The sequence below is a fragment of the Salvelinus namaycush genome, chromosome 29 (genome assembly GCF_016432855.1).
Source record: "Salvelinus namaycush isolate Seneca chromosome 29, SaNama_1.0, whole genome shotgun sequence".
NCBI classification, from domain to species: Eukaryota; Metazoa; Chordata; class Actinopteri; order Salmoniformes; family Salmonidae; genus Salvelinus; species Salvelinus namaycush.
Window position 1 is genome coordinate 37160702 of NC_052335.1, and position 15654 is coordinate 37176355.

General features: G+C 46.4%; 1 protein-coding gene across 1 annotated transcript; it reads right to left on the reverse strand.

Moving 5' to 3' along the window:
- Positions 1-2734: 2734 nt before the first annotated feature.
- LOC120024387 (dolichyl-diphosphooligosaccharide--protein glycosyltransferase subunit 4) lies at positions 2735-4853 on the reverse strand. The gene is made up of 3 exons (XM_038968622.1): positions 4720-4853; positions 3813-3965; positions 2735-2844 (listed from the first exon to the last, which is right to left on the reverse strand). The coding sequence occupies exon 2, from the start codon at positions 3955-3957 to the stop codon at positions 3844-3846; it is 114 nt and encodes a 37-aa protein (XP_038824550.1). The 5' UTR covers positions 3958-3965; positions 4720-4853; the 3' UTR covers positions 2735-2844; positions 3813-3843.
- Positions 4854-15654: the final 10801 nt, after the last annotated feature.

Sequence of the window (15654 nt, forward strand, 5' to 3'; positions counted from 1 at the left end):
TCTGTTGAAGACAACAGTTCAGTACTACTATCTGTTGAAGACAACGGTTCAGTACTGTTGAAGACAACAGTTCAGTACTACTATCTGTTGAAGACAACAGTTCAGTACTACTATCTGTTGAAGACAACGGTTCAGTACTGTTGAAGACAACAGTTCAGTACTACTATCTGTTGAAGACAACAGTTCAGTACTACTATCTGTTGAAGACAACAGTTCAGTACTACTATCTGTTGAAGACAACAGTTCAGTACTACTATCTGTTGAAGACAACAGTTCAGTACTACTATCTGTTGAAGACAACAGTTCAGTACTACTATCTGTTGAAGACAACAGTTCAGTACTACTATCTGTTGAAGACAACAGTTCAGTACTACTATCTGTTGAAGACAACAGTTCAGTACTACTATCTGTTGAAGACAACGGTTCAGTACTACTATCTGTTGAAGACAACGGTTCAGTACTACTATCTGTTGAAGACAACGGTTCAGTACTGTTGAAGACAACAGTTCAGTACTACTATCTGTTGAAGACAACGGTTCAGTACTGTTGAAGACAACAGTTCAGTACTACTATCTGTTGAAGACAACGGTTCAGTACTGTTGAAGACAACGGTTCAGTACTACTATCTGTTGAAGACAACAGTTCAGTATTACTATCTGTTGAAGACAACGGTTCAGTACTACTATCTGTTGAAGACAACAGTTCAGTACTACTATCTGTTGAAGACAACAGTTCAGTACTACTATCTGTTGAAGACAACAGTTCAGTACTACTATCTGTTGAAGACAACAGTTCAGTACTACTATCTGTTGAAGACAACAGTTCAGTACTACTATCTGTTGAAGACAACAGTTCAGTACTACTATCTGTTGAAGACAACAGTTCAGTACTACTATCTGTTGAAGACAACGGTTCAGTACTGTTGAAGACAACGGTTCAGTACTGTTGAAGACAACAGTTCAGTACTACTATCTGTTGAAGACAACAGTTCAGTACTACTATCTGTTGAAGACAACAGTTCAGTACTACTATCTGTTGAAGACAACAGTCCAGTACTACTATCTGTTGAAGACAACAGTTCAGTACTACTATCTGTTGAAGACAACAGTTCAGTACTACTATCTGTTGAAGACAACAGTTCAGTACTACTATCTGTTGAAGACAACAGTTCAGTACTACTATCTGTTGAAGACAACAGTTCAGTACTACTATCTGTTGAAGACAACAGTTCAGTACTACTATCTGTTGAAGACAACAGTTCAGTACTACTATCTGTTGAAGACAACGGTTCAGTACTACTATCTGTTGAAGACAACAGTTCAGTACTACTATCTGTTGAAGACAACGGTTCAGTACTACTATCTGTTGAAGACAACGGTTCAGTACTGTTGAAGACAACAGTTCAGTACTACTATCTGTTGAAGACAACAGTTCAGTACTACTATCTGTTGAAGACAACAGTTCAGTACTACTATCTGTTGAAGACAACGGTTTAGTACTACTATCTGTTGAAGACCACGGTTCAGTACTGTTGAAGACAACAGTTCAGTACTACTATCTGTTGAAGACAACGGTTCAGTACTGTTGAAGACAACAGTTCTGTACTACTATCTGTTGAAGACAACAGTTCAGTACTACTATCTGTTGAAGACAACAGTTCAGTACTACTATCTGTTGAAGACAACAGTTCAGTACTACTATCTGTTGAAGACAACAGTTCAGTACTACTATCTGTTGAAGACAATATTCTATAATATGTATCTGCTGAAGTCATTGACACCATGGTCTTCAGATAATAGTACAGAACTAGTCTTCAACAGATGACGTCTAACTCTCCATGCGGACAGCCGTCGTGCCATCTGACGTAAGACCGTAGAATACATGTTGGCAGACAGCTCAGAGACGTGTTCTGTATAGTTACTAAATACATGTTGGCAGACAGCTCAGAGACGTGTTCTGTATAGTTACTAAATACATATTGGCAGACAGCTCTGAGACATGTTCTGTATAGTTACTAAATACATGTTGGCAGACAGCTGAGACATGTTCTGTATAGTTACTAAATACATGTTGGCAGACAGCTCTGAGACGTGTTCTGTATAGTTACTAAATACATGTTGGCAGACAGCTGAGACATGTTCTGTATAGTTACTAAATACATGTTGGCAGACAGCTCTGAGACATGTTCTGTATAGTTACTAAATACATGTTGGCAGACAGCTCTGAGACGTGTTCTGTATAGTTACTAAATACATGTTGGCAGACAGCTCTGAGACATGTTCTGTATAGTTACTAAATACATGTTGGCAGACAGCTCAGAGACGTGTTCTGTATAGTTACTAAATACATGTTGGCAGACAGCTCAGAGACGTGTTCTGTATAGTTACTAAATACATGTTGGCAGACAGCTCTGAGACATGTTCTGTATAGTTACTAAATACATGTTGGCAGACAGCTCTGAGACATGTTCTGTATAGTGTACACAGTGGTGGTAATCAAGATATGACATTTTTCAGACCAGGCTAGTAGAACATGTTTGTCTCCTCAAATATCCCATGGCAGATTTTGGACGCAGGCCAGTAGGAATTGTGGTATAAAAGTCCCTTTAAAAAATCATTAAGTTCCATCCTTGAGTGTCCATATTTGGTGATATTCATATTTGTATGTAATGTTTGTCATTTTTGTATCAAAATGAACAAGGCTTTCTAATGAATCACCACACAATAAACTGACAGGCGTTTGTAGAGTCATTTTATTAGAAAACACCTGCACAGAATGAGACAGCCCTAATGCATGCAGACGTATGGCATCTCACTGCTACTCTCTATGGTCCTCCTCAGCCACCTGTGAAGAGAGAGAAGAAGTCAAGTCACATCCTGATGGCCAAATGGCACCCTATTCCCTATATTTGACCCTATGGGCTTTGGTCTATAGTAGTGCACTAAATACTAAATAAGATTCCATTTGGGACGAAAGAACACTGACAGGATGGTTAGAACACTGGTAGGGTAGACTGATACCAATATCTGTGGCCTCCAATGGCTGACTAGCAGGGTTATCATCCCTTTCTTCAGACCCTCTTCACCTCTCCCTAACCTCATCCTCTCCCTAACCTCCTCCTCTCCCTAACCTCATCCTCTCCCTAACCTCCTCCTCTCCCTAACCTCCTCCTCCTCTCCCTAACCTCCTCCTCCTCTCCCTAACCTCCTCCTCCTCTCCCTAACCTCCTCCTCCTCTCCCTAACCTCATCCTCTCCCTAACCTCATCCTCTCCCTAGCCTCATCCTCTCCCTAGCCTCATCCTCTCCCTAACCTCATCCTCACTTCCACCCCCCCATCCTTCTCTTTCCCACCACTCCTCCTCTTTCCCACCACCCATCACACCTCCTCTTTCCCACCCCCACCACTCCTCCTCTTTCCCACCCCCACCACTCCTCCTCTTTCCCACCCCCACCACTCCTCCTCTTTCCCACCCCCTCATCACTCCTCCTCTTTCCCACCCCCCCACCACTCCTCCTCTTTCCCACCCCCCTCCTCTTTCCCACCCCCCCACCACTCCTCCTCTTTCCCACCCCCCCCACCACTCCTCCTCCTCGTTCCCACCACCCATCACTCCTCCTCTTTCCCACCCCCTCTCCTCACTCCTCCTCTTTCCCACCCCCTCTCCTCACTCCTCTTTCCCACCCCCTCTCCTCACTCCTCCTCTTTCCCACCCCCTCTCCTCACTCCTCCTCTTTCCCACCCCCTCTCCTCACTCCTCCTCTTTCCCACCCCCTCTCCTCACTCCTCCTCTTTCCCACCCCCTCTCCTCACCTCCATCTCTCCTCCTCTGGACAAGCCAGTTCTACTCCAGTTTCTTGGGGTTGTTGACGGCTACATAGTGATATAGAACCACCAGCAGGAACAGAGACACACCCAACATGTTGGCAAAGATGGCCAGCTGCACGTCAGTCACCATTCTGGATTCTGGAGGGGGGGCAGAAACACACATTATACCACCATTATGGAGGGGGAGGGGGGGGGGGGGGGGGGGCAGAAACACACATTATACCACCATTATGGAGGGGGGAGGGGCAGAAACACACATTATACCACCATTATGGAGGGGGGAGGGGCAGAAACACACATTATACCACCATTATGGAGGGGGGAGGGGCAGAAACACACATTATACCACCATTATGGAGGGGGGGGGGGCATAAACACACATTATACCACCATTATGGAGGGGGCAGAAACACAGGTAATATCACCATTCTAGAAACTCGTTTGCGTTTTCCGTTCGGGGTAAACTGTTTGTTTTGCGAAACTTTTTACAACAGAATTGGCGTAATGATTACACCCCTGGTCGTCCATGACAGGCAAGGAACTGAACACAAGTTAACTAGCTATCTACTTACCTACCCGCCATTCATTCATTTATTGACATCGGACAACAACTACCTAGCTACCTAGCTAACGTGAGCTGCACCTGGATGGTTGGCCGCCAAGTCAATGGCACATTATGAATAGTTAAAAAAATAACATGATTATGGCTATCCTAATTTTTAGACACAGGTGATAGTTCCTTATCTAACGTTGGTGAGCAACTGTGTGAGCTGCATCCTTAGCCAACATTGCACACATAAAAACTCGATAGGAAATCGGATAGGAAGGCATCACCTACGATGGCAAAATAATACGATGACATTTCAGCAAAAAGAGAGAATTCAATCCTTACGTTATTCCTTGTTTATGTGTATTTTAGTTGGTTGCAGATTTAGTTTGGCTTTCTGATGTGTGATACTATCCTCGGTTTCCGGTTCTCTCGCTTCCGACTAGCAGAGGGCCACGTCAACGTAGAGAGAGGGGAGGAGCCACGGGAAAGGCGTTCATACAGCGGCTCATGACGTCACATTGGGTGCGTTCGTACATTCCCTCTGGCTATCTACTCCGGTTTCAGAGCACTCGTCCGAATGTGCCAGAGCGCAGAATAACTGATGAATTTATGAACACACCCCATGATTTCTAACAAAAACTGGGATACAGGGACGACTCAAAATCTCTTATGAATATTTTAATATACAATCTCAATCTAGATTTTCATAATTGAAAATGAATAAATATTTTAGATTTGATACAGTTGGTCCTCCAAGCCAGAGGGGGCGGTAGTGGTGTCCGACTGCATGGGACTGGAAGGAGAGGAGTGGCCGAGACGTGGATCTGTCGCCTAGCCGGCGTGAGGGGTAGCTGGTTAGCTAACTAGCTAGATGGTGCTTCGCTTTTGCGGTACGCGAAACAGTGATCGGAGAAGCCAATAGCTAATGTTCAGATAGCTAGCTAGCTAGCTAGTTAGAATAGATCCTGTGAGTTGCCAACATGGCTCTGTACGAATATGTCACTCGGGACCAACTGTCGGGCTTCGACAAGTACAAGGTAACGTTAAGAGAAAGGACTGCTTCTCACTGCTTTTCTAGCTAGCGGTTGACAACGCGTGTAGATGTTAGCATGCAAACCTGGTTAGCTAGCTAGTGTTTGATGTTAAGTTACACCACCATCATTATCGGGCGCTGAACATTCTGGGAAATTACCTTAATTTCGCTAACGTCAGCTCATATGGCTGGGTTCATATTGTAACTGGCATAGACAAACTGGTTGTGTATTATGTGATCTGGCCGATAAGCGACCTGTCAACATTGGCTAACGTAACGTTAGCTAACTAGTTAGTTAGGTACTCTATATGGTGAATTCGAAAGCATCCGCTAGTGGGCTTGATATGCACAGCGGGTGCATAACAATTCTCCATTCAGGCTGTAAAGACTTCACCTCCTTAACGATTTCCTCCTTAACTATTTAGTGGCGTGAAAGAACGGGGAAAATATGCGTACTTTCTTTATAAAACACAATTTCCCACCAGAATGCTACTTCCTGATTAGCCGAGTATGGGTAGCTGCAGCCCGATATGACGACCGGAGTAAGGGCGAGCTGGTGTGTCGAAAGGAGTGGGTAATTGGGCAGATTTGTAGCCACTCAAGGACGTTTCGCGTGGGGATATTGATAACTAATATTGATAACCATCTAGATGTCACCTTGATACATAGCCTACATACAGTCCACTACTCAATGGGGAGAGCATGAACGGCAGCACCGGGACACAGTGCCCTTCGCTCCCGCTTGACAAGCACTACTGTCCGGCAGCGGCGTGGGAAGTAGCTACCTAATGGTAGTAGCTAATATTAGCGTGACAGTAAGCACGCATGCAATGCATGAAGCTACAGTACATCCATCATAAATACTTTTAATCAAAAATAAACAATCTTCAATTTTATAACTGAAAATGTACAATTATTTGTGTAAAACAAACAGTGAAATATGACTGACTGATCTCTGGCTTAGAAACATAACTCCAAACTCTCGCAGTGGTCAGAAACGGAAGACACCTGCTCCCCTCCTCCGAACCCTCGGCGCCTCACAGTTTGGGAACCACTGGTCTAACCTATGGCAGAGCGCGTTGACACTGCCCACTCCTCCGAACCCTCGGCGCCCCACAGTTTGGGAACCACTGGTCTAACCTATGGCAGAGCGCGTTGACACTGCCCACTCCTCCGAACCCTCGGCGCCCCACAATTTGGGAACCACTGGTCTAACCTATGGCAGAGCGTGTTGACACTGCCCACTCCTCCGAACCCTCGGCGCCCCACAGTTTGGGAACCACTGGTCTAACCTATGGCAGAGCGCGTTGACACTGCCCACTCCTCCGAACCCTCGGCGCCCCACAGTTTGGGAACCACTGGTCTAACCTATGGCAGAGCGCGTTGACACTGCCCACTCCTCCGAACCCTCGGCGCCCCACAGTTTGGGAACCACTGGTCTAACCTATGGCAGAGCGCGTTGACACTGCCCACTCCTCCGAACCCTCGGCGCCCCACAGTTTGGGGACCACTGGTCTAACCTATGGCAGAGCGCGTTGACACTGCCCACTCCTCCGAACCCTCGGCGCCCCACAGTTTGGGAACCACTGGTCTAACCTATGGCAGAGCGCGTTGACACTGCCCACTCCTCCGAACCCTCAGCGCCCCACAGTTTGGGGACCACTGGTCTAACCTATGGCAGAGCGCGTTGACACTGCCCCCTCCTCCGAACCCTCGGCGCCCCACAGTTTGGGGACCACTGGTCTAACCTATGGCAGAGCGCGTTGACACTGCTCCCCTCCTCTGAACCCTCGGCGCCCCACAGTTTGGGGACCACTGGTCTAACCTATGGCAGAGCGCGTTGACACTGCCCACTCCTCCGAACCCTCGGCGCCCCACAGTTTGGGGACCACTGGTCTAACCTATGGCAGAGCGCGTTGACACTGCCCACTCCTCCGAACCCTCGGCGCCCCACAGTTTGGGAACCACTGGTCTAACCTATGGCAGAGCGCGTTGACACTGCCCACTCCTCCGAACCCTCGGCGCCCCACAGTTTGGGGACCACTGGTCTAACCTATGGCAGAGCGCGTTGACACTGCCCACTCCTCCGAACCCTCGGCGCCCCACAGTTTGGGAACCACTGGTCTAACCTATGGCAGAGCGCGTTGACACTGCCCACTCCTCCGAACCCTCGGCGCCCCACAGTTTGGGAACCACTGGTCTAACCTATGGCAGAGCGCGTTGACACTGCCCACTCCTCCGAACCCTCAGCGCCCCACAGTTTGGGGACCACTGGTCTAACCTATGGCAGAGCGCGTTGACACTGCCCCCTCCTCCGAACCCTCGGCGCCCCACAGTTTGGGGACCACTGGTCTAACCTATGGCAGAGCGCGTTGACACTGCTCCCCTCCTCTGAACCCTCGGCGCCCCACAGTTTGGGGACCACTGGTCTAACCTATGGCAGAGCGTGTTGACACTGCCCACTCCTTTACACTACTTTCCTTTCGACACACCCACTCGCTCATCCTCTGGTGGCGAAGGACATAATTGCTCCTTAATGTGGATCCAAATTCAGTTTTGAGATCCACCTGCGTCATTGGTGTAGGGTTACCTGGACATTTCTGACTGGTCATGGAACTATGAAAATGGGCAGGGTCTCCCCGCTTGGCTTGATGGGATATGTAGTGATTTTGCCAACACAGCCAGAGCTATGTATACAGTCTTGTTCCCTTCATATTCTTTCAACTGACAATTGTATTTGTTGATTAAATCAGACTTTATTCATATCATGGGTAATCCAGGAACGTCAAAAGTTAATTGACACGAGAAAATGGCAACACTACGGATTGCAATGACCACAATGAATGGCTAAATGACTTCCTGACACTACGGGTCCCCGGAGTTCCTCATCACCACTCCATATCGAGGAGGAGTTGTTTTCATAACTGGTCGCAGGATTAGCAACAACATTTAGTCACCATCAGTCGGTTTAAACTTTTATTTGAGTACAACTAGACCTTTTCCTAATTTGTGTTGCTCAGCGCGAATATGGATGTGCCAATTCCTTCTCAGTTTAAGTAGTACGAGCAACACAAGTTAGGAAAAAGTTAGTGGTTGTATTCAATAAGATGTATGAATTTCAGCGGCCCGTAATTGTGCAGAACAAACACAGGAGTTGAGATACCTGCCTATTTTCCTCAAGTAGGTCATGTCACTATTCCAAAGCTTTTACACACAACACGTTCATTTTCTCGCTTCTCAAAATGTTTTTTAAGTAATGTCCTATACTTCTTGTTGACAAAATTCCTGCTAATATTAGGTTTTTGAGCTAGTGCCCAATTGACTCCTTGAAGGAGAGCGCTCCTTGTCCCCGAATCTCCCAGAATGCACTGTGCGGGCCATTGACGATGCACTTACACAATGGCCGTTAATACTATTCCAATGACGTTTCCCATCTCCACAAAAGTGCCTTCAGAAAGTATTCCCCTTGACTTACTCCACATGTTGTTGTGTCACTGCCTGAATTCAAAATGGATTAAATAGATAATTTTGTCTCACCCATCTACACACAACACCCCATAATGACAACACCCCATTATTTTTGCAAATGTATAGAAAATGAAGCAGTGGTTACAGCTGTAAGTCTTTCTGAGTAAGTTTCTAAGAGCTTTGTACACCTATATTGTACAATATTTGCCCATTATTTTCAAAATTCTTCAAACTGTCAAATTGGTTGTTGATCATTGCTGGACAACCTGTTTCAAGTCTTGCTTTATATTTCAAAGCAGATTTAAGTCAACTGTAATTTGGCCACTCAGGAACATTCACTGTCTTGGTAAGCAACTCCAGTGTAGATTTGGCCTTGTGTTTCAGTTTATTGTCCTGCTGGAAGGTGAATTCATCTCCCAGTGTCTGGTGGAAAGCAGACTGAACCATTTTCTTTGCCTGTGCTTAGCTCCATTTTATTTTTTTATCCTGAAAAACTCCCCAGTCCTTAACGATTACAAGCATACCCATAACATTATGCAGCCACCACTATGCTTGGAAATATGGAGAGTGGTACTCAGTAATGTATTGTAACACTTTGTATTCAGGACTCAAAGTTAATGGCTTTGTCAAATATTTTGCAGAATTACTTTAGTTTCTTGTTGCAAACAGGATGCATGTTTTTGAATATTTTTTTTTTATCCTATATGGGCTTCCTTCTATTCACTTTATCAATTAGGTTAGTATTGTGGAGTAACTACAATGTTGTTGATCCATCCTCAGTTTTCTCCTATCACAGCCATTAAACTCTGTAACTGTTTTAAAGTTACTACTGGCCTTATGGTGAAATCCTTGAGTGGTTTCCTTCCTGTCCAAAGTGTAATTAATAACTTCACCATGCCCAAAGGGATATTCAATGTCTGCTTTAAAAATGTTTACCCGTCTACCAATAGGTGCCTTTTGCGAGGCATTGGAAAAACTCCCTGGTCTTTGTGGTTGAATCTGTGTTTGAAATTCACTGCTCGACTGAGGGACCTTACAGATAATTGTATGTGTGGGGTACAGAGATGAGGTAGTTATATTCAAAAATCATATTAAACACTATTATTGCACACAGAGTCCATGCAACTTATTATGTGACTTATTAAGCACTTTTTCACTCCTGAACTATTTTAGGCTATTTAGGCCATAACTAAGCAGTTGAATACATTTCAGCTTTAAATTTTTCATGAATTTAACATTTAGAAAAAACATAATTCCTCTTTGACATGATGGGGTATTGTGTGTAGTTAGGCACGTTACAAAACATCTCAATTGAATCCATTTTTTCCCATTGTGTTGTGTTAGCTGTAACACAATGTGTTAAAAGTCCAGGGGTGTGAATACTTTCTGAAGGCCCAGTATATCATAACAGCAGCTGCCACTGAGACTTTCTATTGGACAAATTCAGGTCTTTCCCTGTTTGCTTTCTTATTGAAGAAACGTTTTTTAACAGAATATGCATAATAAATATGCCCCAGAGCTCTCTGGGTTGGGTATGAGGAGAGAGGAATGTAGATGGGGTAATGAATATGAACCCAGAGCTCTCTGGGTTGGGTATGAGGAGAGAGACTGGAATGTAGATGGGGTAATGAATATGACCCAGAGCTCTCTGGGTTGGGTCTGAGGAGAGAGACTGGAATGTAGATGGGGTAATGAATATGGACCCAGAGCTCTCTGGGTTGGGTATGAGGAGAGAGGAATGTAGATGGGGTAATGAATATGAACCCAGAGCTCTCTGGGTTGGGTATGAGGAGAGAGGAATGTAGATGGGGTAATGAATATGGACCCAGAGCTCTCTGGGTTGGGTATGAGGAGAGAGGAATGTAGATGGGGTAATGAATATGGACCCAGAGCTCTCTGGGTTGGGTATGAGGAGAGAGGAATGTAGATGGGGTAATGAATATGAACCCAGAGCTCTCTGGGTTGGGTATGAGGAGAGAGGAATGTAGATGGGGTAATGAATATGGACCCAGAGCTCTCTGGGTTGGGTATGAGGAGAGAGACAGGAATGTAGATGGGGTAATGAATATGAACCCAGAGCTCTCTGGGTTGGGTATGAGGAGAGAGACTGGAATGTAGATGGGGTAATGAGTATGAACCCAGAGCTCTCTGGGTTGGGTATGAGGAGAGAGAGGAATGTAGATGGGGTAATGAATATGAACCCAGAGCTCTCTGGGTTGGGTATGAGGAGAGAGGAATGTAGATGGGGTAATGAATATGAACCCAGAGCTCTCTGGGTTGGGTATGAGGAGAGAGACAGGAATGTAGATGGGGTAATGAATATGACCCAGAGCTCTCTGGGTTGGGTATGAGGAGAGAGAGGAATGTAGATGGGGTAATGAATATGGACCCAGAGCTCTCTGGGTTGGGTATGAGGAGAGAGGAATGTAGATGGGGTAATGAATATGACCCAGAGCTCTCTGGGTTGGGTATGAGGAGAGAGGAATGTAGATGGGGTAATGAATATGAACCCAGAGCTCTCTGGGTTGGGTATGAGGAGAGAGGAATGTAGATGGGGTAATGAATATGGACCCAGAGCTCTCTGGGTTGGGTATGAGGAGAGAGGAATGTAGATGGGGTAATGAATATGAACCCAGAGCTCTCTGGGTTGGGTATGAGGAGAGAGACTGGAATGTAGATGGGGTAATGAATATGAACCCAGAGCTCTCTGGGTTGGGTATGAGGAGAGAGGAATGTAGATGGGGTAATGAATATGACCCAGAGCTCTCTGGGTTGGGTATGAGGAGAGAGGAATGTAGATGGGGTAATGAATATGGACCCAGAGCTCTCTGGGTTGGGTATGAGGAGAGAGAGGAATGTAGATGGGGTAATGAATATGGACCCAGACCTCTCTGGGTTGGGTATGAGGAGAGAGGAATGTAGATGGGGTAATGAATATGAACCCAGAGCTCTCTGGGTTGGGTATGAGGAGAGAGGAATGTAGATGGGGTAATGAATATGGACCCAGAGCTCTCTGGGTTGGGTATGAGGAGAGAGGAATGTAGATGGGGTAATGAATATGAACCCAGAGCTCTCTGGGTTGGGTATGAGGAGAGAGACTGGAATGTAGATGGGGTAATGAATATGAACCCAGAGCTCTCTGGGTTGGGTATGAGGAGAGAGGAATGTAGATGGGGTAATGAATATGACCCAGAGCTCTCTGGGTTGGGTATGAGGAGAGAGGAATGTAGATGGGGTAATGAATATGGACCCAGAGCTCTCTGGGTTGGGTATGAGGAGAGAGAGGAATGTAGATGGGGTAATGAATATGGACCCAGAGCTCTCTGGGTTGGGTATGAGGAGAGAGGAATGTAGATGGGGTAATGAATATGGACCCAGAGCTCTCTGGGTTGGGTATGAGGAGAGAGGAATGTAGATGGGGTAATGAATATGAACCCAGAGCTCTCTGGGTTGGGTATGAGGAGGGAGACAGGAATGTAGATGGGGTAATGAATATGGACCCAGAGCTCTCTGGGTTGGGTATGAGGAGAGAGGAATGTAGATGGGGTAATGAATATGGACCCAGAGCTCTCTGGGTTGGGTATGAGGAGAGAGAGGAATGTAGATGGGGTAATGAATATGGACCCAGAGCTCTCTGGGTTGGGTATGAGGAGAGAGGAATGTAGATGGGGTAATGAATATGGACCCAGAGCTCTCTGGGTTGGGTATGAGGAGAGAGGAATGTAGATGGGGTAATGAATATGAACCCAGAGCTCTCTGGGTTGGGTATGAGGAGGGAGACAGGAATGTAGATGGGGTAATGAATATGGACCCAGAGCTCTCTGGGTTGGGTATGAGGAGAGAGGAATGTAGATGGGGTAATGAATATGGACCCAGAGCTCTCTGGGTTGGGTATGAGGAGAGAGGAATGTAGATGGGGTAATGAATATGGACCCAGAGCTCTCTGGGTTGGGTATGAGGAGAGAGACAGGAATGTAGATGGGGTAATGAATATGGACCCAGAGCTCTCTGGGTTGGGTATGAGGAGAGAGGAATGTAGATGGGGTAATGAATATGGACCCAGAGCTCTCTGGGTTGGGTATGAGGAGAGAGGAATGTAGATGGGGTAATGAATATGGACCCAGAGCTCTCTGGGTTGGGTATGAGGAGAGAGGAATGTAGATGGGGTAATGAATATGAACCCAGAGCTCTCTGGGTTGGGTATGAGGAGAGAGACTGGAATGTAGATGGGGTAATGAATATGAACCCAGAGCTCTCTGGGTTGGGTATGAGGAGAGAGGAATGTAGATGGGGTAATGAATATGACCCAGAGCTCTCTGGGTTGGGTATGAGGAGAGAGAGGAATGTAGATGGGGTAATGAATATGGACCCAGAGCTCTCTGGGTTGGGTATGAGGAGAGAGGAATGTAGATGGGGTAATGAATATGGACCCAGAGCTCTCTGGGTTGGGTATGAGGAGAGAGGAATGTAGATGGGGTAATGAATATGAACCCAGAGCTCTCTGGGTTGGGTATGAGGAGGGAGACAGGAATGTAGATGGGGTAATGAATATGGACCCAGAGCTCTCTGGGTTGGGTATGAGGAGAGAGGAATGTAGATGGGGTAATGAATATGGACCCAGAGCTCTCTGGGTTGGGTATGAGGAGAGAGACAGGAATGTAGATGGGGTAATGAATATGGACCCAGAGCTCTCTGGGTTGGGTATGAGGAGAGACAGGAATGTAGATGGGGTAATGAATATGGACCCAGAGCTCTCTGGGTTGGGTATGAGGAGAGAGGAATGTAGATGGGGTAATGAATATGGACCCAGAGCTCTCTGGGTTGGGTATGAGGAGACAGGAATGTAGATGGGGTAATGAATATGGACCCAGAGCTCTCTGGGTTGGGTATGAGGAGAGAGGAATGTAGATGGGGTAATGAATATGGACCCAGAGCTCTCTGGGTTGGGTATGAGGAGAGACAGGAATGTAGATGGGGTAATGAATATGGACCCAGAGCTCTCTGGGTTGGGTATGAGGAGAGAGGAATGTAGATGGGGTAATGAATATGGACCCAGAGCTCTCTGGGTTGGGTATGAGGAGAGAGGAATGTAGATGGGGTAATGAATATGGACCCAGAGCTCTCTGGGTTGGGTATGAGGAGAGACAGGAATGTAGATGGGGTAATGAATATGGACCCAGAGCTCTCTGGGTTGGGTATGAGGAGAGAGGAATGTAGATGGGGTAATGAATATGGACCCAGAGCTCTCTGGGTTGGGTATGAGGAGAGAGGAATGTAGATGGGGTAATGAATATGGACCCAGAGCTCTCTGGGTTGGTTATGAGGAGAGAGACAGGAATGTAGATGGGGTAATGAATATGAACCCAGAGCTCTCTGGGTTGGGTATGAGGAGAGAGGAATGTAGATGGGGTAATGAATATGGACCCAGAGCTCTCTGGGTTGGGTATGAGGAGACAGGAATGTAGATGGGGTAATGAATATGACCCAGAGCTCTCTGGGTTGGGTATGAGGAGAGAGGAATGTAGATGGGGTAATGAATATGACCCAGAGCTCTCTGGGTTGGGTATGAGGAGAGAGGAATGTAGATGGGGTAATGAATATGGACCCAGAGCTCTCTGGGTTGGGTATGAGGAGAGAGGAATGTAGATGGGGTAATGAATATGGACCCAGAGCTCTCTGGGTTGGGTATGAGGAGAGAGGAATGTAGATGGGGTAATGAATATGACCCAGAGCTCTCTGGGTTGGGTATGAGGAGAGAGGAATGTAGATGGGGTAATGAATATGGACCCAGAGCTCTCTGGGTTGGGTATGAGGAGAGAGGAATGTAGATGGGGTAATGAATATGAACCCAGAGCTCTCTGGGTTGGGTATGAGGAGAGAGGAATGTAGATGGGGTAATGAATATGGACCCAGAGCTCTCTGGGTTGGGTATGAGGAGAGAGGAATGTAGATGGGGTAATGAATATGGACCCAGAGCTCTCTGGGTTGGGTATGAGGAGAGAGGAATGTAGATGGGGTAATGAATATGGACCCAGAGCTCTCTGGGTTGGGTATGAGGAGAGAGGAATGTAGATGGGGTAATGAATATGGACCCAGAGCTCTCTGGGTTGGGTATGAGGAGAGAGGAATGTAGATGGGGTAATGAATATGGACCCAGAGCTCTCTGGGTTGGGTATGAGGAGAGAGGAATGTAGATGGGGTAATGAATATGGACCCAGAGCTCTCTGGGTTGGGTATGAGGAGAGAGGAATGTAGATGGGGTAATGAATATGAACCCAGAGCTCTCTGGGTTGGGTATGAGGAGAGAGACAGGAATGTAGATGGGGTAATGAATATGACCCAGAGCTCTCTGGGTTGGGTATGAGGAGAGAGGAATGTAGATGGGGTAATGAATATGACCCAGAGCTCTCTGGGTTGGGTATGAGGAGAGAGGAATGTAGATGGGGTAATGAATATGACCCAGAGCTCTCTGGGTTGGGTATGAGGAGAGAGGAATGTAGATGGGGTAATGAATATGGACCCAGAGCTCTCTGGGTTGGGTATGAGGAGAGAGGAATGTAGATGGGGTAATGAATATGGACCCAGAGCTCTCTGGGTTGGGTATGAGGAGAGAGGAATGTAGATGGGGTAATGAATATGGACCCAGAGCTCTCTGGGTTGGGTATGAGGAGAGAGGAATGTAGATGGGGTAATGAATATGACCCAGAGCTCTCTGGGTTGGGTATGAGGAGAGAGGAATGTAGATGGGGTAATGAATATGGACCCAGAGCTCTCTG

Coding starts and splice junctions, on each gene's coding strand:
- LOC120024387 (XM_038968622.1), bottom strand. CDS start 3,957: ATGGTGACTGACGTGCAGCTGGCCATCTTTGCCAACATGTTGGGTGTG.